Consider the following 24,145-nt stretch of genomic DNA (forward strand, 5'->3'; position numbering starts at 1 on the left):
AGAGAACAAGGAAAGGGGCAGGGAGGATAAAGGTGGGAAGGTACGAGGGACACGGAGAGATCCCTCCCCTCCTTTTCCCCTTTTCCTGATCCAAGGACCCCTGCTTTTTCCATTCTTCCATCAAACCTCTCCTTATCTTCTTGAACTTCCTACAGCTCCCCTGAAAAATTACAGGAATAACTCATTTCACTTACACTGCAACCCAAATTCTCAGGGCAACAGAAAATGCGTATCTCTCCTTCACATACTTGAATGTCATCTTAAGAAAATACAACAAGAGTAGGGGAGTTGGTATGTACTCGTGAAGCAAGTGGTACAAGAATTAGACAAGTTACCTTGTTATTACTCCTGAAATCTGATCTTTAGATCTTAATATGACACATGTAAAGGAAAACAAGTGGGAAAACAGAGGATCAAAATATAACCAACGATGACTAGGATCACCATTGGAGAAGGCAATGGCACCCCACTCCAGTACTCTTGCCTGGAAAATCCCACGGGCGGAGGAGCCTGGTGGGCTGCAGTCCATGGGGTCGCTAAGAGTCAGACACGACTGAGCGATGTCACTTTCACTTTCATGCATTGGAGAAGGAAATGGCAACCCACCCCAGTGTTCTTGCCTGGAGAATCCCAGGGACGGGGGAGCCTGGTGGGCTGCCGTCTGTGGGGTCGCACAGAGTCGGACACGACTAAAGTGACTTAGCAGCAGCAGCAGGATCATCATCCCTAAAGCATGTTCATGTGTCCATAACTGTCACACTCTTCCCTACCCTCACTGATATTTCTTGTTTCCGTTGTGAGGAAACGCATTCCCAGTGGGAGAGAAAGTAAAGCTCACAGCCAATGGCATCTTTGGATGCAAAGGAGACATCTTTTTTCTTTTATTCTATAGAACAATATATAGTACAAAGATAGGCTCTTTATTCAGACAGTAGAGTAAGACACAGCAAAGTGAGAAGGCGGGCTGTCTCCATGGCAACAGAAAGTCTCATAAACAAAGTCCTTGACTTCTGTCACACGGACTCGTCCTGGATCAGGAGACAAAAGGTTTTGACTTGACAAAAACAAAACTGGGCAGCCTGGCTGCACTGTGGAAGGCTGGCTGGCTGTGTGCTCTCCGGTCAGGCCTTCTGGAAGTGCTCGGTGAGGACATCGAGCAGCTCCTGCTTCTTCAGCCCGCCCTTCAGCCCGTACATCCTGCAGGCTTCCTTCAGGGCAGGCACGGTGAGTTTGCCCAGTGTGCCCTTGCTGACGTGGGCCTTCAGCTCCTCTTCGGACAACTCCACCTTGGGCCTTTTGCTTCCATAACTTTCATCATCTGAGGACAGAGGTCAGGTGGGAGTGACTGGAAAGGCTACCAGTGGGATCCCAGCTATACAGCACAGGGGCCCTCACGTCATCAGGGCAGCAGTTAACCATCTTCCATAAAGCTGTGATGCCCACCTAGCACACGTTGGGGAAGACGGGTGTCTTGATAAGGCAGCTTCAGTTATACACAAAATTTAGAAAGTATCACATCTAGGAGGGAGTTAAAGGTCACGAGTCTTACCAGTTCACTCCAAACTCCTGATCATTCTGGGTGAGCAAGTCATTCCTTCCTTCCTTCCTTTATTCAAAAAGCAATTATACTTTCAAACTATACTACAAAGCTACAGTAATCAAATATAGTACTGGCCCTGAAACAGACACATAAATCAGTGAAGCAGATAGAGTCCAGAAATGAACCTGCATTACACGGGCAATAAATATGACAAAGGAAGCAAGAATAGGGGGAAAAGACAGCCTCTTCAATACGTGGTGCTGGGGAAACTGGTCAACTATGCACAAAAGAATCAATTATTTTCTTACACCATACTTTAAAAAAAACTCAAAATGGATTAAAGGCTTAAATGTAAGACCTGAAACCATAAAACTTCTAGGTGAAAACACAGGCAGTCTGCTCTGTAAGCTGTGCGGTGCGGCCAAAAAAAAAAAAGAAACCCACTGAACATCCATGCCCAGCTCCTTACCTTTTTTTCGCTTGGTTACTTTTCCCTCAGGATTATAATCTGGTGGGTAGACAAGTTCCTTAAACTCATCCACGAGGGAGCCCAGTCTTTTATCCATTACTTCAGTCTTGGGCACTAGAAAATAAAAACACAAGAAGGGTGGCCTGGTGAGTCACAAGCCCAGCCTCGGCCCAGTCAAAATCTACAGGGACCAGAGAAGAAAATACAGCATTGCTGAGACGGGGAGGTGTATGAAGGCTCCAGGAGGCAGCTCACCTGGCCACGAAAATGTTCACTGAAAGTCTAACATTTACCAAGTAGCTTCTAACAATTGCACTTAATGAGCACAACAGCCAGGCACTCTCTTAAATGCTTTAAACTTACTATTATTTTTATTTACTCCTCCTAACAATCTCTGGGGTAGGGAAACCTCTCTCCTCATTTTACAGAAGTGGAAATTCGAGAGGTTAAATTACTTTGCTGAGGTCAAACAGCAGAGAAGGGGCAGACTTGAGAACAGGGCTAGAGCCAAGGGATTCAACAAGAGTCCCTGCCTTCGGGGCTTACAGGCCAGGTGGGAGGAGGAGGAGGTGAAGACACAAATGCAGCAGAGTCCGGCAGTGCCGTGAAGGAAGAGGCCATACAGGCATGCGGGAACACGGCGGGACAGTGGTCAGAAGGACTCTGTGCGGACAGTCTGGCAAGCTGAGTCCAGTCTCAGCAGAAGGCACGGGAATGAGAGACAGCAGGTGACACAGCTTGCAGGTGGAGTATGAGGAGGGCAGGACCAGCAAGGAGGCTAGAAAGGCAGCATGGCGAGGTCACGGAAGCCTCAGATGCCTGCCCAGGAACTAGGCCTCAGGCTAAGAGTGTTGGGGAGACTTTGAAGGGCTATGAACGGGGGAGCGACATGTTCAGACTGACATTTTGGATCTCCCTGCAGGCCAGCTGTGCAGAGTATGAACTGAAGGAGGGTGAGAGAGAAGCCTGAAGCGGTGGGGGTTCAGGGGCATGCCAGGCCCAGCTGATAGTCACCACCATGACCCAGGTCCAATAACGCTTATGCTTGTAAGGCTGGCTCCTATTGTCTAATATGAAAGAGAACATTAATAACTGGGAAGCCAAGAAGACCAAACTAATGGTTCTGATCTTTTCAACCGCTATCTAGAGTCTTTATTAAATCCAACCTGTTTTCCACTGGGGATTTACTGACATCGCTAAATGTCATGCATCCTCCTATGAAATACATCAGAGAGTCACAATCCAGACAGGGGCCAGCAGGGAGCTCAGAGGCCAGGCAGATCTCCATGCTGGGTAACGAGGTACATTTTCCGAAGGCAGAGCATGCCATCTGATGCAGCAGCAGTGGGCACAGCGGTTCAGAGCAAGGGCTCTGGGCCAGCTCACAGGATTCCGAACCTAGATCCACCCACCACTACTACTTGGTGCCTGGGGCAAGTCACTCCCGTCTCTGCAAACCAAGGATAGTAACAGCACCCACCTCACGGTCATCAGGAATAAATGAGTCAACACACTGGACAACAGTGCCCGGCACACGGCAAGCACTCAATAAATGGTACAGACTGTTGTTTTTAACTTTTACCAACACGGAGTCATGGGTGGCCTACTTCAGAGATGGGTCTCAGAAGCCTGGCACTTTCTCCACCTTTTACTGCAGAACTGGCCAGATCTGTTCCCAGGCAATCTAAGCTGGTCTAGAAAATCTCTCAAGCAGAGATGCCCTAGACAACAAGGTCAAGTACTCACAGGCTGCCAGGAAATGCATGCATAGCACTGGAGCAGGAAGAATTAACATGAAAGCCTCCCATGAAAAGAACTTCTCAGCTCGGTTATGGCCTCCTTACATGTCAGGTCCACTGCTTGCTCAGGCTCCATCAAATCCAGCGCCAAGGCTTCCATGTTCCTGAAGTGCTGCTGCAAGACTGGGTTCTCAAAGCTGTCACTTCTGTTAAAACAGTACCATGAATAAATTTTTAAAGTTAAGATGTAAATATTTAAAAAACAAAAATAAAAACTCAGCTGAGACAGTGCAGGCCCAAGGTCAGCTGAGAAATACACCCAGGGTAAAACAGCTGGGAGTTTTCTCTCTTGAATCAACCTCTTTCTTCCCAATTTTCAATTTATTGTCTGATGCTAAAGATACAAAAGTGAACTTAAAAGCAAAACAATACCCACCTATCTGTCTGACAATGGCAGCTGTGGGCAGAGACAGAAATAGAGGAGGCAGGGCCAGGGGAGGCAGGTACAGAGAAAAGATGAAGGACGGATGATAGGCGCTGAGGAGATAATGAACTTGACAGTTTCTTTTACCACATTCAAAAGCAACATGAGAGTAAAAAGAGAAAGAACCTAGAGGCATACAGTCCTAGACTTGAACCCTGGCTCCCGTTCCTTTTAGCTGGGTGAATCTGGACAAGTTGCCTCACTCCTCTAAGCCTCAGTTTCATCTGTAAAATGAGCAGGTTCTTATGAAAATGCCATTGAATTATATAAATGAGACACTGTAGGAACTGTATCTAGAACAGTGCCTGGCACGTGGTAGAATCTTAACACTGCTTCCATTTGCCCAATAAAGGACTATACCAGGTTTCCTTTGAAGGAGGAAGGTCAGTTTGCCCAGAAGTAGCCCAGAGACAAAAGATGGAATGGAGGGTTCTGCGAGATGGTCTACGTGCGTGTGACGGGGAGTAACTTGAATGATATAATCATCCTTTTAACCTTGCAACAGTTGACACTGGGTTTACTTACTTTTACTCGTTGTGTGACAACAATCAAGAAGAAGGCCATCCAAGAACCTTCTCCTTACTGCTGCTTTGTTGAGCAAACTCAACTAACTAACCTGGCTTTCTCAGCACAACAGGTCATAAACACTCATAAGGTCACAACAGCTATAAACACTTCGCACAATTCCGGAGTTTCAATATAAGACCTTTCACTCTCTGCATAGCTTCTAAAGAGTTATAAACCATCAGTTAATGGAAAATTAGAAAATCATATTCTCTTGGTCTGTGTTTAAGTTGAAACTCCAGTTAGACCTTCAACTCAAGAGGCAGTTCCAGAAGAAAGCCTGTGAATAATGCATCACTCGCCTGTACTTGAAGCGGAGCTTCTGAACAATAGCCTTCATCTTGTCTACCTGCTCTGGGTTGGCCATGACTTTTTCAGTGAAGGGCACCTTCCGTTTGTCATCAGCATAGGGCAAGAAGACGAGCTGGAAGCCTGAGGAAGAAAGGTACGTCTTCGGAGACTTGATCTAATAAAAGGCTTCAGTCACCGAGTCGTCGTTTTTCTCTCAGCCCTGATTCACCCTTTTGTGTCCTGTGCTGCTGGGGCTGACTTCCCTGGTGGCTCAGACAGTAAAGCATCTGCCTACAATGCGGGAGACCTGGGTTCAATCCCTGGGTCAGGAAGATCTCCTGGAGAAGGAAATGGCAACCCACTCAGTCCTCTTGCCTGGAAAATCCCATGGACGGAGGAGCCTGGTGGGCTACAGCCTACGGGGACGCAGAGTCGGACATGACTGAGCGACTTCACTTTCTTTTTTTCCTGCTGGGGCTGACACCCTGCAAACCCCATTTCTTCTTTATCAGCTGATTCCTGTGAGCATCTACCTAGCAGACTCCCTTCGGCGTCTTCAAAAGGGAGGCCTGAAAGCAGGAGAGTTCCTTCTCAGGTACTTCCTGTTCTGGCCAGTGTCACCTGAGCCACCATCCTTCTCAGGTACTTCCTGTTCCGGTCCATGTCCCCTCCAAGCCAGCTTCCAGCCTCCAGCTTTTTCCCTACACCCAGAGCCAGGTGGAAAGTGCCCCTCCCTGGAGGGCTACACCCCACCATCAGCCTCTCCTCTGAGCTTCAACCTCTCCCCTTTGTTCCCCCGCCTTCAACACATACTAAACAGGAAGAGGTAAGGGTTATCAGGCTGATCCCTCTCCTATTACTGATGGGTTTCAAAAAGACTGAAAAATCCAGAGACTGAAACCCAGGTGAAGAGCCCTTGCTGGCAATGCCAAGAGGTCCAAGCAAAAGGAAGGAGCAAGCCTCTTAGCTCTCCCCAGCACTAATGTCTCCCTCTAGCGCCCACTATTGACAGTCTCCCTGACAGCCTGCTGGCAATGGAGAAATGGGGCTTGAAGAGCCTCACCCCCTCAGGAGCACAGAGCTGAGACTACAGCTTAAGAACTGACATAAAAGCTGTTCCTGAGCATTCTGATGACCAGGGTTAGAAATATTAACACGTTTAAAGACTTCCTTTATCATTTTTATTAGCATAGCTAATGAAGAACAATGACTACCATCGACAGTAGTAGGCTGCCTTGGGCTAGGCACTTATATGTTTATTAACTTATTTCAAATGTGAAGCAACCTTGAGAGAAAAGTATTCCAGAATTCTCATCTTTGCAGAGAAGGAACATAAACAGGAAGGTTCAATTATTTGCCCAAGTTGGCAAGCTAACAGGTGGCAGAGAAGGACCTCAAAAAGACACTTATGTGTCTTACTTCAGACACTTAAGTATAAGATAAAATTTGACTTCAAAACCCAATCTTTCCTCTATACCTCACTGCCTTGTTCACAGGAGATAAATCGACTATTAAACATTACCAGGGTATCAAACAATGGTTTTTAGTAAAGAATGTGATATCTGTGAGACCCCATGAACTTATGACAATAACCCATGAATAGTCCCTATGTAGTTAATTCTCAACCCTGGCCGCAGAGCTGCCTTGTACAGTTGTACATGCTGTGTACTGCACAACCACATATGATAGCCTTCTCCAGCTGCTCTTCAAATTCACCTATGCAACCTTATAAAAGGGCTTCCCAGTTGGCTCACTGGGTAAAGAACCCACCTGAAATGCAGGAGATATGGGTTAGATCCCCGGGGTCAGGAAGATCCCCTGGAGGAGGGCATGGCAACCCACTCCAGTGTTCTTGCCTGGAGAGTCCCACGGACAGGGGACCCTGTCGGGCTACGGTCCATAGGGTTGAAAAAGAATCAGACATTACTTCGTGACTAACAACAACAGCAACCTTATAAATACAAAATTTCCAGGCTCCGTTCCTAGAGACTCTGCTTTGGCCAGTCTGAGTTGGTATCCCATGAGTGATTCCAAAGCCTAAGCCGAGTTCAAAAGCCCTGAAATCACCTCTTCCACCTACCTGGGGGAGCCACCTGAATTTTCTGGTCATCCAGCTCCTCTTCCTGTGGCACCAAGGCCACAAAACAAGGCGGGCTGTTCCGGCGCGGTGTGTATCTGCACACTGCCATAACCTCCTTCTCCAGGCACTTGGTGAGCAGAGCACTGAACAGGGTTGAGCTCCCTGGAAAACAAACATCCCAGGGTTCTACATCCTAAAGGTGTCTCCTCCTTTCTTCCCTCTTAGCCCAAGTTATAAGCCTACAGTTTCTCTTCCATTTTCTTAAAAGGACTTTTGACACTTAAATAGGTCAGGGGTGATGGACCCAGAGCAGAGAGAAAAGTTGGGGGAGCAGAGGCACAAAAAGGAAAGGAGTAAGAGATTGGGAGCATCAAATATTCCACTTAGGAATGTGAATTACTGATGTCAGTTCACTTTCACTGTCATTAGGCTAATGATCAGAGAAGCCAATGGCACCCCACTCCAGGACTCTTGCCTGCAAAGTCCCATGGACGGAGGAGCCTGTAAGGCTGCAGTCCATGGCGTCGCTGAGGGTCGGACACGACTGAGCGACTTCACTTTCACTTTTCACTTTCATGCATTGGAGAAGGAAATGGCAACCCACTCCAGTGTTCTTGCCTGGAGAATCCCAGGGACGGGGGAGCCTGGGGGGCTGCTGTCTATGGGATCGCACAGAGTTGGACACGACTGAAGTGACTTATCAGCAGCAGCAGGCTAATGATATAAGCCTGAGTTGCTAATGAATACCAGTCAGGTCCAGATCCAGGGGGTTCATTAGTTATAGCACAGAGGAATATAGGTCTGGACAGATAAACCCAGTGGCCAAGTTCAGTTCAGTTCAATTCAATTGCTCAGTCATGTCCGACTCTGCAACCCTATGGACTGCAGCATGCCAGGCCTCCCTGTCCATCACCAACTCCCGGAGCCTACTCAAACTCATGTCCATTGTATCAGTGATGCCATCCAACCATCTCATCCTCTGTCGTCCCCTTCTCCTCCCACCTTCAATCTTTCCCAGCATCAGGGTCTTTTCCAATGAGTCCACTCTTCGCGTCAGGTGGTCCAAGTATTGGAGTTTCAGCTTCAGCATCAGCCCAGAGGTCAAGTTCATGCATTTCTAATTGCAACACTAAAGAAGATGCCAGGTTTGTGTTTTGTTTTTCCCAAACTCCCTATCCAATGCCTCCAAGAAAGAATTTCAAAGCAAGTAAGTTTTAAATATGCTAATTTCATATCCCCTCCTGGATATTCACAATATGTGTCAGTGTACTGTAGGTCCTAAAGAAATCTTTCTTTAGTCCCATGTTTCTAAAATTTATTTGAGCATGAAACACTTTCAAAACACCCAGTAACGCCTCCTATACAGTTTCCAGCGGCAGCCATTTGGGAAATGCTGCTCGGTAAACTGCCTTCTACGTCACTTCTTCGTTTACCCGTGGCCCGTGCCCCTTACCATTTATCAGGGACTCCTCGGGGTACACGAACAGGGAGTGCCTCAGGTAATGGTGCTTCTTCAGCATCATCAAGGGCTTGAAACCGATGAGAATGAAACCTGGTTCATCAAACCGCTTAAGCTCTTCCGTTTCCTCTTTCTCTAATACAATCTGGCGATGACTATAGGTCTATAGAAAGGGAACGACGAGAGCCATGTAAAGAGGCTATGCAGAGACGCAAATGGTCGCTACGTGACACTAGCAAGTGAAAACCGGCGTTCTTCTAAGGGGCAGGAAGCACCTTCCTCCTGCCAATAGGAACGGACACTTATTGACGGCTGACCAGGCTGCACTTTTACCACCCAGTTTATCATCTGTAACAACTTCCTCGGCGGTAAATGTTTGTTTGTTTGTTTGTTTTTTAATTTTATTTTATTTTTAAACTTTACAATATTGTATTAGTTTTGCCAAATATCAAAATGAATCCGCCACAGGTATACCCGCATTCCCCATCCTGAACCCTCCTCCCTCCTCCCTCCCCTACCCTCCCTCTGGGTCGTCCCAGTGCACCAGCCCCAAGCATCCAGTACCGTGCATCGAACCTGGACTGGTGACTCGTTTCATACATGATATTATACATGTTTCAATGCTATTCTCCCAAATCTCCCCACCCTCTCCCTCTCCCACAGAGTCCATAAGACTGATCTATACATCGGTGTCTCTTTTGCAGTCTCGTACACAGGGTTATTGTTACCATCTTTCTAAATTCCATATATATGCGTTAGTATACTGTATTGGTGTTTTTCTTTCTGGCTTACTTCACTCTGTATAATAGGTTCCAGTTTCATCCATCTCATTAGAACTGATTCAAATGTATTCTGTTTAATGGCTGAGTAATACTCCATTGTGTATATGTACCATAGCTTTCTTAACCATTCATCTGCTGATGGGCATCTAGGTTGCTTCCATGTCCTGGCTATTATAAACAGTGCTGCAATGAACATTGGGGTACACGTGTCTCTTTCCCTTCTGGTTTCCTCAGTGTGTATGCCCAGCAGTGGGATTGCTGGATCATAAGGCAGTTCTATTTCCAGTTTTTTAAGGAATCTCCACACTGTTCTCCATAGTGGCTGTACTAGTTTGCATTCCCACCAACAGTGTAAGAGAGTTCCCTTTTCTCCACACCCTCTCCAGCATTTATTGCTTGTAGACTTTTGGACCGCAGCCATTCTGACTGGCGTGAAATGGTACTTCAGGCGGTAAATGTTAAAAACTCTGCTTTACAGATGAGTGTACTGACGCTCAATAGTTACTAACTTGCTCCAGGTTATACAAGTGAACTGGGCCTCAAACCAAACCACATCTGGCGCTAAAGGCCTGGCTCTTTCAGCATTTATGCTTTCCCTCATGTCATAATGTGTACTGAACTCTCAGTCCACGGGGTCGCAAAGAGTTGGACACGACTTAGTGAACAACAACAAACTCTCAGCACCACCCGCTGACACAAAAAGGATGCTCAAACCTTACCTATTCATTGAGAGGATCTATGTCAGGTACTGTGAGAGGTCTCAGTTAATATGGGAGGCAGACACACACACAGACAGACACACACACATCTCTTTCAAACATCTGTTACTACCTGTTACACTTTCAAATGTCAACATTTGCATTTGGATCCTAAATATGTGATTTGTAACAGAAATTAGTAACAATCAAATTTGAGTTTTATTTAAAAAACAAAACAAAACAAAACAGAGCTCTTAAAAGATTTTTCTTGTAGGCACAATGAATCAAGAAAGAAACTCAGAAACCAGAAGAGGTACTGCCTATCAATAAACCAATATGGAAAGCTAAGCTACCTGCAAAATAGAAGGGGAAATTTGTCATTTTCTCCTTCTGGAAAGTAGGGCAAGACACTTTGGCCTGAAATTTGTGCTCTAAAAAACATCTCAAGGGTTGAATCAAAATAATATCTAATTTTAGTCACTTAGTTGATCCTCCTATGTCTTGAACTTATGCAAAAGTGCTCTCCCACATTTTGCATAATTAAAAAGAAAGGATGACTCATTCAACTTTAATTTTAGATATTAAACCTTTCTACAGGGAAGTATTATATTCAACATGCTGAGATAAACCATAATGGAAAAGAATATATATATATTAAAAAATATATATATATATATATATATATATATGAAAGTGAGAGTTGCTCAGTTGTGTCTGACTCTTTGGAACCCCATAGACTGTAGCCTGCCAGGCTCCTCTGTCCATGAAATTCTCCAGGCCAGAATACTGACGTGGGTAGCCTTTCCCTTCTCCAGGGGATCTTCCCAAGCCAGGGACTGAACCCAGGTCTCCCACATTGCAGGCGAATTCTCTACCGACTAAGCCACCAGGGAATCCCAAGAATACTGGAATGGGAATTTCCTGACCCAGGAATCAAACCCGGGTCTCCTGCATTACCAGTGGATTCTCTACCACCTGAGCTACCAGGGAAGCCCTATATATAACTGAATCACTTTGCCACATAGCAGAAATTAACAGAATATTAGGACTTTCCTGGTGGTCCAGTGGCTAGGACCCTACAGTCCCAATGCAGGGGGCCTGGGTTCCATCCCTGGTCAGCAAACTAGATCCCACGCGCCACAACTAATAATAGTTTGAATGCTGCAACTAAATAATAAAGATCCTCCGTGCCACAACCAGAAGATCCTTCATGCCACAAGGAAGATCAAAGATCTGCAACTAAGACCCAGCATAGCCGAATAAATTAAAATCCTTCTCCAGATTAAACAAAGGTGAGAGGATGAGACATAATGTTCTACATTCTTAGTCTGTCTTTCAGATTAAGAAAGGCATGCACGTATCATTTCAAAGCACAGAAGAAACTGTGGTTAGTTTGGCAAAAAAAACAACAACCCTCTCCCTAAAAAAATGAGTACGCTTCACATCTAACACACTTCACACTTTCCCTAACTCATCTCCCTTGTTGCTGCTTAGTCACTAAGTTGTGTTCAATTCTTGTGATCCCATGGACTACAGCCACCCGGCTCCTCTATTCATGGGATTTCCCAGGCAAGAATACTGGAATGGGTTGCCATTTCCTTCTCCAGGGGATCTTCCCAACCCAGGAATCAAACCTGGTCTTCTGCATTGGCGGGCGGGTTCTTTACCACTTGAGCCACTAGGGAAGCCCTATAGCACAGTGGTAAAGAATCTGCCTGCCAATGCAAGAGATGCAAGAGACTTGGGTTTGATCCCTGGGTCGGGACGATTCCCTGGAGTAGGAAATGGCAACCCACTCCAGTAATCCTGCCTGGGAAATCCCATAGGCAGAGGAGCCATGGTGGGCTACAGTTTATGGGTTGCAAAGAGTTGGACATGACTGAGTACACACAACGCGCCTACCTAGTCAACTATAAAACCCTTTCTGCCATGGTACTGAGCAAGGAATTAGACTGTTAAGACTCAGAGCAGCACGTGCTGAGTGATAGAGGGCTGAAGTTTTCACTGACCTCTCTTTCAAATAACTGGTTCTAACTTTCTAGCCCCTAAGGTATTACTGATCCAGATGCCATATTCCAAAGGGTAATGACAACAACTTGGCTGGAAAGATGCACACGTGAAAGTTATTTAACTGGTTAGACTGATCCTGTCTCCCTCCTCAACAGTTCAACAGGACAAAATTCAGTTAAGAAGGAAGACCTACCTGGGACCTCTTGGTGTCACTAGGCAAAAGCAAACTGCCTGTATTTACATTAAATGTCCGGGTCTTAGTTTTCACTGGTTCATTGGTTTCACGATAAAGCCTCACTGGGGGAGGTCTGTAAGCCTTCTGGACCATATTATAAATGCCAACAGTGAGCGTGACATCTTTGTTGAGTTTAAGCTTCAACCTGAAGGAGAGAAAAATTTTTTAATTTGGACTTAAAGATTATACTTTCCTATCTAAAATACCTTCATGGCTCCCAAGCCCTGATTTGTTTCATCCCGTCCAACAATTCAAGCTCTTTGAATACAAACATAAAGCATTTTAATAATACAATGGAGTTTGCTGTAATACTTCTCAGGGTCTGTATCACAAAAAATTAGTTTCAGAACATATTATTAACTCCTTAAAATAATGATAAGAATGTATTGTAATGATTTTTTAAATTGAGTCTAGCCATTTACTAAATCAATTTACAGCTATTTTCTCATTTAATCATCATCATAACCCTGTAAGTACTATGTTATCTGTGCTTTCTGCTTGTCTGGTATATCTTCCCTCTTCTTTTAACCATGAAACCCCAATTTTTCTTTGAGAAATCTCCCTTTCCCTATTGCTCTGGGAAAATGTCCAGCAAAGTACCGTGCCCTACCCTGACCAAAGGATGGGCACATCTGGTCCAGGCTCAAGCCATCAGACTTGTTCCTGAGAGTCTGGAGACAAAGAGCTCAGGACGGTGCCTGGCACATAATAATCATGCAGTAAAATAATTACGTTATTTTATTATAGCAAGGGTAAGTGTAATAATTTTCTAAGCCTTAGGCAATTAGTTCTCAAATAGCTCCAATTTATTATTATTCATATCAGTATCCTATAATGACTCTTTCACAAAATAGTAAGACTAGCTATCGTTTATAATTACGTTATTCCTTTTCATCATCACAGCAGTCCTTTAAGGAGGAACCATTTTTGCTCCCATTTTACTGAGGCTCAGAGAAGCTACATGATTTACCCCAGGCCACACAGCAAAGGGGCCAGGACTAGAATTCAAGTCAATCTGACTCCATAACCTACCTTCAACCACTGTTTCATCCTCCCTGCCACTTCCACCAATATGTTAGATTTCCAAACTGTAGTAGTAACAATATTCCACTGTTTCAGGAAGAGGGGGAGGTGACAGGGTGCTTATTTGAGGAAAAAGAGAAACTTCCCCCCTCTTTTCTTGGAGGAAAAGAGAGACCAACGACAAAACTATAACTATAGCAAAGAGCTGCATCTTGGTTTCCTTAAAAAACTTCATGGGTTTTCTAGTAGAATTGTAATTTTTTGAAAACAGCTCCAAATCTACCAATGGTCTCATTCTTCTCTACTGAGGAAAGCATGTGAAGAAGTCTGATGCTCTTCAGTAAGAAACACTGAAGAGGCTTTAGGATTCTAATCCTAACTTCTCTAAAAGAAGATAATCCAACGCTCTGGTTCCCATGGCTCAGATGGTAAAGAATACGCCTGCAGTGCAGGAGACCGAGGTTCAATCCCTGGGTCTGGAAGATCCCCTGAAGAAAGGAATGGCAACCCACTCCAGTATTCTTGCCTGGAGAGTTCCATGGACAGAGGAACCTGGTGGGCTCCAGTCCACGGGATCCCAGAGAGTCAGACATGAGGGAGCAAATAACACTTTCCCTTTTTCATTTTTAATAAGAAACTAGAATACCACCACAACAATGATAATAATTAACATGCATTGGGTTTTTGTTCTATACGAGGTACGATTGTTATCCCCAATCTACAGAGGAGAAGAAACTGACAATGTTCTACAGAGTGCACCCAGGGACATCGTTAGGCCACAGTTGTTTACCCCAAAGGAGAGGTGTGTTACTTCGGACAAACAGCATACCTGCTCTGTCTAGAGAAAGAAAAGCAAATAGCTTGTGTCATCCTGAAATAAAGCACATTTCTCTAAGAGGAACACAGTGAGGCAGTGGTATAACCCAGAGCTGGTACAACCCAAAGCTAAGTTGCCAAGAAGGTCAAAGCCATGCATGGGCTTATGATTAGTTAGGGGCCTTGAAGGTGCTGACCCAGGCTTAATACCCACCTGGAGAGCACACGCTTCCTGGTCTCCTTGGCGCGAACCTTCCTCAACAGGTCTTCGAGCTTGCTAGACTCCTCAAAGTGAATCCCTATGTCCTCATTCTCTGCTATGATAACATCTCTGTAGAACAAGGATGTGTCGAAGCCTCCACGTTTCTTTAGGTGCATCAAGTCAAGGAAGATACCTGGGGCGAGGACAGACAAAAATGAGGGGAAACAATTTCCAACAAGGGAGAATTTTTTTCAGTTAAGTTCAAATATGCTAAACAAATGCTTCCAAAGACTAGAGTGAGAATAAACACTTTCAGGACTGAGAGAAAGTAGTTAAGGGGATCAGCTGCTCTAACGACTTCAGAAAAGTTATTCAAAGAACCAGCATTTGTGGTGGCACTGCAGTCAAGAAAAGCTCGCTCTGGTAGAGTCCTTCAGACAGCTAATGGCCTGGCCATTTTTACTGGGAATGTTACATAATGGTCTCCCCTAGCTTCACTTTATTTTTTCATTTTCCTCTGAAGGGTGAAAAGCAAATATTTGACATCAGCTATAAAGAAGCAATAAAACATGACTTGGCAATTAAACAATGACCAAAAAAAAAAAAAACAATGGAAGGGACTTCCCCGGTGGTCCAATGGTTAAGACTTCACGCTTCCATCGCAGGGGGCATGAGTTCAATCTCTGGTTGGGAAACTAAGATTCCCACAAGCCACACGGTGTGATCAAATAAATTAATTAAAGACTGGGGGCCTCTCCTTTGGGGAAAGGGTGTACTATCCTTTGTTTGATGAATAAAACTGAGCTGTAATGGAGCTGTTAAAAAAAAAACAAAAACAGAATGAGAATACCAACCTGTGTCCCGGAGATCCCCAGCTTTGGTCCTGGCCCGGCTGGCTTTGGCACTGTCATCGCCGTGGGGGTCATCTTCATTGGTGAAAAGCATGATCCTCTTATGGCTCATCTTGAACTGGACGTCGCTGAAGAGGTTGGCACAGACCCACAGCACTTCACTTAAGGAGTAATCAGATCCATGGCCAATTTGGTCTTCGAAATATTTCTTCCCCTCCTGCCCCTTAAACTTGTCAAGCTCCTGCACTCGTTTAACACCTGATCAGAGACAGGGAGTTAAATGGGCAGAAAAGTCAGAACGGTGTCAGTGGCCACACTTACAAAACTAACAGAAGGGCCTACGGTCTCTTTCTCACCCAGAGCTGATTAACCCATGCAACAAAGGTCCACATCCCAGGAAGAACCCCCTTGTGCAGGAAAGCGTACTCCCAGTCAAGATGTCATTGCTTCCTCCTCCACAGCCCTCCTTGTGCATGGCATGTCCCTTGTCCCTTCTCATGTAAAAGGGAAAAGTTGATCACAGAATACTATTGACCTGGATTATCCAATTCCTGTAAGACGTAAATATTTTTGAAATTCACTGAATTTTTGTCCTTCTTGGTACCATAGAACACCACTGCCAAGAGATCTCGATTACTGCTTATGATCTTATTGGTGTATACGCTCCGGATACACTGAAAAAAAAAAAAAGCAAAATTTCAATTAATATTATTTACCACTAAACTTAAGCTCCACAAGCGCCTGACACATAGTAGAGCACTGAATATGTGTTTGCTGAGTTTATACATGGCTTTAGAGCAAGGCGTGACTCCTATCTTCAGGCAACTCACAAACCAGTGAGAATGCTGGCCATTGACATTATAATAACAAAAGCAGATTGCGATAAACACAGAAGTATAAGCAGTTCCTACCATAATCAATCAGAGAATTGAAACCAGGTATATACCCAGGAAGGAAACTCTAGGGAAATAGAAATAAATAAATAAAAGCCCAGCACTAGAATTAGAAACAGAGAAGGCGATGGCATCCCACTCCAGGACTCTTGCCTGGAAAATCCCATGGATGGAGGAGCCTGGTGGGCTGCGAAGAGTCGGGCATGACTGAGCGACTTCACTTTCACTTTTCACTTTCATGCATTGGAGAAGGAAATGGCAACCCACTCCAGTGTTCTTGCCTGGAGAATCCCAGGGACAGGGGAGCCTGGTGGGCTGCCGTCTCTGCGGTCACACAGAGTCGGACACGACTAAAGTGACTTAGCAGCAGCAGCAGAATCAGAAAACCAGAATTTGAGTCCCAATGATGTCATTTACTTAATTGGCTGAGTCTAGACAGGCCATTTTATCATTTCTCTAGTAGCCTGATACCAAGAAACAAAATATACATGTATAAAATTTAAGCAAATGTTAAGTATATGTGAACTGGGGGCTTCCCTGGTGATCCAGCGGTTAATGACTTAGCGATTAAACCACCACCAGCACCAGTGGTTAAGAACCACCTACCAATGCACAGGACCCAGGTACCACCCCTGGTCCAAGAAGATCCCACATGCTGTGGGCAAGTAGGCCTGTGCCCCACAACTACTGAAGCCCACGCACCTAGACCCCACGCTCTGTAACAGAAGAATGAGAAGCCCAAGAACCCCAACTAGAGAGTAGCCCCCAATCTCTGCAACTAGAGAAAAGCCTGCAGGCAATGAAGACACAGAGAGCCAAAAATAAATAAATTTTAAAAATGTTAAAAAAAAAAAGTATATGTGACCTAAAATAAATCTGTAACTACCAACAGCATTTTTTGAAATAAAATTTGCTTAATCATACATTTAAAGACATCAGTATTCCAGGAAAGTTCTAGCCATCCATTTAAACTAAAGCCAGCATCTGATAAATCAGTGTCTTATAAGTGCGTTAGTCCTTGTGGCCTATAATTCTAGGGACGCTGACAAAATTAAGTTTCTGATTCTGCAAACGTGAGGAATAAACCAACCCTGGGAACCCCCCTCCATATCCTGCTTGAGACTCTACCTGGTCTTCCTCCTTAGTAACTCTCTCCTGGAATGCAGAACTTATATATGGCATATCTAGTCATTGACAGTAATCTTCACTGCAAGTAGTCATTTTTTAAATTTAAATTTTTTATTTATTAAGTCTAAAGACAATTAAAATCTTTAAGGTAATCATTTCTATAAATATTTTAATCTATTCTTTGCGCACTCTACAAACATCTACAAAAATCTGGTGAGGGTTTCTTCATGTTCTAAAATAAACCACATACACAGCACATACAAACTAAAATAGAATGTAAGTAAATGTTTTTTCATTGCTCCTTATCAAATACATTATGTTCATCTGTGAATGTTTCACTTATTCACTGCATAATATGGCAGTTCTTTCTGGGTTCTCTAGGTATTCCCATTTCACTGAGCCCTGTGAAATTACACATAGCAATCTTTTTACATACACTGTAAGTGTATCATTTTGGGGCAGAGGGTATATAGCCTTCATCACATCTCCAAAGAGGCCCGTGAACCAAAAAATGTTAAAGCAGTGTTCCTCAAGGAGTGATCTCCAAACACTGGCATCACCTTGGAACTTCGATGGACAAGCATTTTCTTTTCTTTTTGGTCTCTGTATGTGGGATCTAGTTCCCCAACCAGGGATCAAACATGAGCCCCCTGCAGTGGAACCATGACCACTGCCCCACCAGGGAAGGCCCTGGAAATGCAAATTCTTGGGCTCTGCTCTAGACCCACAGAAGCAGAAATTCTGACTGCAGGGTGAGGTCCTATAATCTGTGTCAACAAGCCCTGCATGATGTAGGTTAAAGACTGAAAACCACTGCTTTAAAGTTCAAAATTGTTTTTATTCTTTTTTTTTAGATGCAAGATATTCTGACTTGTCAACTGAAAGAACTATTTGTATAGAAATTAGAACATGAGAAACCTCTCTTTGATTCCCAACTGCAAAAATATGAGAAACAAGATATATAATAAATCCTTAGAAATTCCTCTCTGTGAAGGGATAGTAACATGTTTAATTGAGGTGAAATTCACATAACAAAACTAACTATTTTAAAGTGAACAATTCAGTGTTCAATTAATACTCACAATGTTGTACAGCCACCACCTCTATCTGTAACAGTTACCAAAAATTTTCATCATCCCAAAAGCAAACCCCATACCCATTAAGAAGTTGCTCCCCATTCTTCCCTCCCCCTCCAGCCTGGGGTAACTAGCCACCTGCATTCTCTGTGGATTATCTATTCTGTATTTCATATAAATGCAAACATACAGTATGTGACATTTTGCCTGGCTTCTTTCACTTAATGTTTTCAAGGCTCAATCACCTTGTATCTTGTATCAGTACGTCATTCTTTTTTATGGCTTCAGTCCATTTGGCTTCCCCAGTGGCTCAGTGGTAAAGAATCTGATTGCCAATGAAAGAGACTCAGATTTTATCCTTGGGTCAGGAAGATTCCCCGGAGAAGGAAATGGCAACCCACTCCAGTATTCTTGCCTACAAAATTCCATGGACAGAGGAGCCTGATGGGCTGCAATCCATGGGGTCACAAAAGAGCCAGAACGACTTAGTGACTAAATAACAACCATCATATTCCACCTATATATAAACTCCAATACTTTAGCCATCTGATGTGAAGAACTGACTCACTGGAAAAGACCCTGATGCTGGGAAAGATTGAAGGTGGGAGGAGAAGGGGATGACAGAGGATGAGATGGCTGGATGGCATCACTGACTCGATGGACATGAGTTTGAGTAAGCTCTGGGAGTTGGTGATAGACAGGGAAGCCTGGCGTGCTGCAGTCCATGGGGTTGCAAAGAGTACGACATAACTGAGCAACTGAACTGCCTATATATAAACATTTTGTTTATCCATTCAAAAAGTTTTAGAATGAGATAGGGAGTGGTGACATGAATGACTAAATACCTTAAAATTGTATACTTCAAAATGGTTATGAAATTACTTCCTAATTTTGTTATGTAAATTACATCTCAATCTAAAAAATGAAAATATTTAATTCTGATAATTTGACACAGCAGGTACTATTATTATTTCCATTTTACAGATGAGAAAATATATAAGAGCTTTAGCAACTCTCTTAATATCATACAGTTGGTAAGTGGCAGAATCAGGATTTGAGAAGCTGTTTTTTATTTAATTGGGTAAATACTCAGGAGGGGAACTCCTAGGTCAAATAATAAGTCTATGTTTAAGCTTCTGAGGAGCTGCCAAACTGTTTTCCACAGCAGCTGATCCATTTCATATTCCTACCTGCAACGTATGAGGGTTCCAATTTCTCCACATCCTCGCCAACACTTCCTATTGTTCTTTTTTTTTTCAATTATACCAGTTCTAGTGGGTATGATACCTCATTTTGGTTTTGGTTTGCACTTCTCTAATGTCTAAAGATGTCGAGCATCTTTTCATGTGCTTTTGGACATTTGAACATCTTTAAAGAAATGTATATTCAAGTCTTGTGCTCATTTCTAAATTAGGTTGTCCGGGGCTTCCCTGGTGGTACAGTGGATAAGAATCCTCCTGCCAGGGACTTCCCTGGTGGTCCAGTAGTTAAGAATTTGCCTTGCAATACAAAGGACATGGGTTCCATCCCTGGTAGGGGAACTAAGACCCCACATGCCATGGAGCAACTAAGTTCATGTGCACAACTAGAGAGCTCGAGTGCCACAACTAAGACCAACGCAGCCTAATAAATAAATAAATATTAAACAAACAAACAAAAGAATCCTCCTATCAATGCAGGTAACGTGAGTCCAGCTCCTGGTGGAGGAAGATCCCACATCCCGAGGATCGCCTAAGCCAGTGTACCATAACTACTGAGCCTGCATGACCTAGAGCCCGTGTGCTGCAACGAGAAGCCACCGCAGTGAGAAGCCCTCGCAACATAGAGAGGAGCCCTGCCTCGCTGCAACTACAGAAAGCCCACGTGCAGCAATGAAGATCCAGCACGACCAAAATAAAATGAATAAATAAAAATTAGGCTGTTTGTCCTCTTGTTGTCATAATCTTCCACAATCACAAGTAATACTCAGATTTCACATAATTACTTACAAAAGGGCTTATCTCACAGCATAACTGTTGGAAGTTGTTTCCTTCCTTTACACAAACATCTCTAGAGAAAAAGGAGCCCACTTCTACTACCAGAGCTAACACAGAAGGTGGGAGCAATGTATTCCCAGGGTCAGAAGTTCAAACCCAAAATAAAATGGGCCTGCTCTCCAACTCTTGGTATTCTTTTTCAGCTGCAAGTATAGGTAGCCATCCTAGGAGGCTAACCACCATTTATCAATCCAAACAAACTTTTCTAAGAGTGCACATTTTTTAAAGGGGTGTTAATACTTTTTTGTTTGTTTAATTTAATGAAAAGGTAGTCTCACCTGGATGCTCATGTCAAAAGGAGTCAATTCATCTTCATCCTGAGATTCAAACATGGCCCTGGAAGCATCAACCAAGAAAATCAAACTATCTCTTCCTGAATATGAATAATCTCCTATGGGGGGAAAAATTTTGAAGGAAATATTTGTGGTTGTTTCACATTTATCATGTTTATTATTCATACTAAAACAAATAGAAAAAAGCCCATTAAGCAAAACTATAACCTGATGAATTATTATAAGATGAACATCCCTAGGGAATTCCTTTGTGGTCCAGTGGTTAGGACTCCATGCTTTCACTGCTGAAGACACGGGTTCAATCCCTGGCCAGAGAACTAAGATTTGGCAAGCCATGCTCACGCAATGCAACCAAAAAAAAAAAAAGGCAAACATTCTTAAAATCAACACCACATCACGAAATTGAATCTTGCCAGTCACCCCTGAAGCCCTCTCCAGGTCCCCTTCCAATTTTAACACCCATCTTCCTCCCAAGAGTAACCACCATCCTGACTTTGGTAGTCATTTTTCATTATTTTTCTTTATAGTTTAATCATCCAAGCCAACATTCCTACACACTGGTTTTGACTTAAAAGCAAAAAACAAAAAAAAACACCAGTTTTTAAAGCCTCTTAATCCATGGACAGCCCCTCTGTCTTTTGTCTCTTATAATTTATTTACCAAAGAACCTAGATATTATGTCATATAGTTTTCCACCTTCTGGATTTTGCTTGACTACATTCTTTTGATGTAGATTAACATAGTTCTGTCTTTTCCACAAAGGACCTATAGAGACTTCATCGGATTTGGGTTTATTTCTTTCTTTTTTTCTGGCATAATTACATTATAGGTGATGTTGAGTTTTTCATAAAAAGACATATATCTGGTTGTCTCCCTTTTGACTATGCTGTTTCCTAATGCAATAAATTCATTTTCCCATCTTTGCTAAAGCAATATAGCAATATGTGTCAAGAACCTTAAAGAAAAATTCTACCTTGAGCCAATGAATTTTACTTCTCAGGAATCTATATTAAGAAAATACGATACGGAAAAACCCTATGCAAAAATTTCCACAATGTTGTTTATTAAAGTAAGAAACTGAAAACTTAAATGTCCAAAGGAAGGTAAACTGAAAAAAATCACAACACATTTAAAATGAGTCATAGAGGGTATATTTGCAGTTACATGGAAAGATATATCTATAGTACAGTAAAGAAAAAAGGCACACAGTTATGTTTAAAATTCTTTTTGAAAAACATAAATTTTGAAAGTATAAATTAAAGGGAAAAAATATAAGCACTATAATTACAATTATACAAAAATCAGATACAAATAAAAACAGACTATATATACTTAGGAAATATATAGTCTGAAAGATAAAGGAAGTAAATATGCTAACTGCCAAAATGCTAGTAATGGCTGTGTAAGGGTGATAGATTATGTAGATTACAGATCTTTCATTTTTATATTTCTTTTATTTCTCACTTTTAATAAAAATACTTTACCATTTTCTACCAAGGACTTAAATTAACCAGTATGTAGAGTACATGATTTCCTAAAAGAAATCAACCCTGAATATTCATTGGAAAAACTGATGCTGAAGCTCCAATACTTTGGCCACCTGCTGCAAAAAGCCAACTCACTGGAAAAGATCCTGACACTGGGAAAGACTGAAGGCAAAAGGAGAAGCGGGCAGCAGAGGATGAGATGGTTAGATAGCATACTGCCCCAGTGGACATGAATCTGAGCAAACTCTGAGAGGCAATGAAGACCAGGGGAGCCTGGCATACTGTAGTCCACGGGGTCGCAAAGAGTTGGATGCAACTTATTAACTGAACAACAGACATGCAACCCTTGTTTCTTTTCCTTTGGCCTATGTGTTACTGTGTTGCCTGAACATATTCCCAAAACACCAGGCTAAGGTGTTCTTGCCTGGAGAATCCCAGGGACGGGGGAGCCTGGCGAGCTGCCATCTATGGGGTCGCATAGAGTCGGACACGACTGAAGCGACTTAGCAGCAGCAAGGTGAGGGAATGACTCTTGTATCTGTGTTGCTAACATTTACTCTTTGGTTGCTGCAGTTATTGTAGGGTGAAAACATTTTTGCACTGAGGTCCAAGAATGAGAAAAACTTCTTTCCTGGGTTAGGAAAGGTCTTACCTGAGCCACCTAAGGTGACCCTTAATACCAATGTTTCAGTGTAATTTATTGGAGCTCAATCTATCAGTGCCCAGCAAAAGTTTAAGACAAGGAATGTACCATCGACTAGAGCAGGACCCGAATAAAAGTGCCTAGGGCTTCCCTGGTGGCTCAGCTGGTAAAGAATCGGCCTGCAATCTGGGAGACCTGGGTTCGATCCCTGGGTTGGGAAGATCCCCTGAAGAAGGGAACGGCTGCTTGCTCCAGTATTCTGGCCTGGAGAATTCCATGGGCTGTATAGTCCATGGGGGTCGCAAAGAGTCAGACATGACTGAGCAACTTTCATTTTCACTTTCAGAGCAGCTCTGCAAAGTTCAAAGGGAGGAAAGTACTGGAGATTCTGTGGGGAAAGAAGGGTGGGCCAGGAGGCAACAAGGGTCATCCAGCAGAGATAGGCAGGGAAAGTCTTTCACACACACACAATGGTACGTGTTAATGAAAGTCACTTACCACCTGCTTCAAGGCCCTCTTCTTGTTCTTCTTCCTCATCACCCTCATTTTTGTAGTAAGACTCCCACCCTGACATGTTGTTACTGCTCACTAGGTGAAAGAAAGCGAAGATCAGTAACAAAGTAAATTTAAACCTAAAAGTTATCCACTCCTAGGCTCCTTTGAGATCTGTCCTAAAGGCTACAGGTTACTTGTTAGAAATGGGGATGCTGGATCCTGCTGCCTGGAGTGCTTGGTAATTGAGATGCAAAGGTAAACGGGCATGGGGACCATTCCTGAAGCAGCCTCTCCTGAGCTATATCCCTTAAGGACGATTCAGGGGGGGTGGCCCGGGATAACGCCTCTAATGGGTGTGCTTGGGTAGCCTGACGCAGTGGTCCAGTCCCGCCTCCGGCATCATCCGGACTGGAGATTCCCAGTCCAGGGTACTCCGTCTTTTAGCAGACCCACTTATCCTCATCCCGCCCCCAACTCCTCAGCCAGCTATGCCCACTGAGGTCTCAAACGAAGCTGCCCTCCAAGGCCAGGTGCCGCCTTCTCTCCGGAGGAAGAAACGAAGATCAGAGGCTGTCTCCTCCACTCCCTCGGGTCTGCACACTTCTGGCTGACACCGCCCCACGGCGAGGCTACGGGGGACTCGCACGACTGAATAGGCAAAGTAGAATGAAATCAGCCCTGACCAGAAAGCAACAAACGAGAACAGCCACTTCCCGCCTACCTTGACCTCGAGGAAGATATTATTTTGGGCGGAAGGCGGGGCGCCGAGCACGCGCAAGCTCCTGTTCTTGCACCCAATCAACGCCGCTTACGTCATCACGCACAGCGCGCCCCGTTCCTGTCTAGCAAAC

At 43.8% G+C, this 24,145-nt stretch overlaps 1 protein-coding gene across 9 annotated transcripts; it reads right to left on the reverse strand.

Moving 5' to 3' along the window:
• Positions 1-849: 849 nt before the first annotated feature.
• On the reverse strand, positions 850-24,113 carry XRCC6 (X-ray repair cross complementing 6). Of its 9 annotated transcripts, XM_027540656.1 has the most exons (14): positions 23,791-23,990; positions 23,298-23,387; positions 20,655-20,767; positions 15,779-15,917; positions 15,247-15,501; positions 14,405-14,585; positions 12,310-12,496; positions 8,621-8,789; positions 7,168-7,329; positions 5,099-5,228; positions 3,854-3,954; positions 2,010-2,123; positions 1,550-1,606; positions 1,325-1,443 (listed from the first exon to the last, which is right to left on the reverse strand). In XM_027540656.1, coding segments are annotated over exons 1-13 (1,695 nt in total). In that variant the 5' UTR covers positions 23,792-23,990; the 3' UTR covers positions 1,325-1,443; positions 1,550-1,553. The 9 variants fall into 9 exon arrangements, with proteins under 9 accessions (XP_027396454.1, XP_027396455.1, XP_027396459.1 ...); XM_027540653.1 differs by lacking the exons at positions 1,325-1,443; positions 1,550-1,606; positions 23,791-23,990 and adding exons at positions 850-1,318; positions 24,016-24,113; XM_027540654.1 differs by lacking the exons at positions 1,325-1,443; positions 1,550-1,606 and adding an exon at positions 850-1,318 and having other exon boundaries at positions 23,978-24,045.
• Between the last annotated feature and the right edge of the window lie 32 nt (positions 24,114-24,145).

The sequence above is a fragment of the Bos indicus x Bos taurus genome, chromosome 5, assembly GCF_003369695.1.
Source record: "Bos indicus x Bos taurus breed Angus x Brahman F1 hybrid chromosome 5, Bos_hybrid_MaternalHap_v2.0, whole genome shotgun sequence".
NCBI classification, from domain to species: Eukaryota; Metazoa; Chordata; class Mammalia; order Artiodactyla; family Bovidae; genus Bos; species Bos indicus x Bos taurus.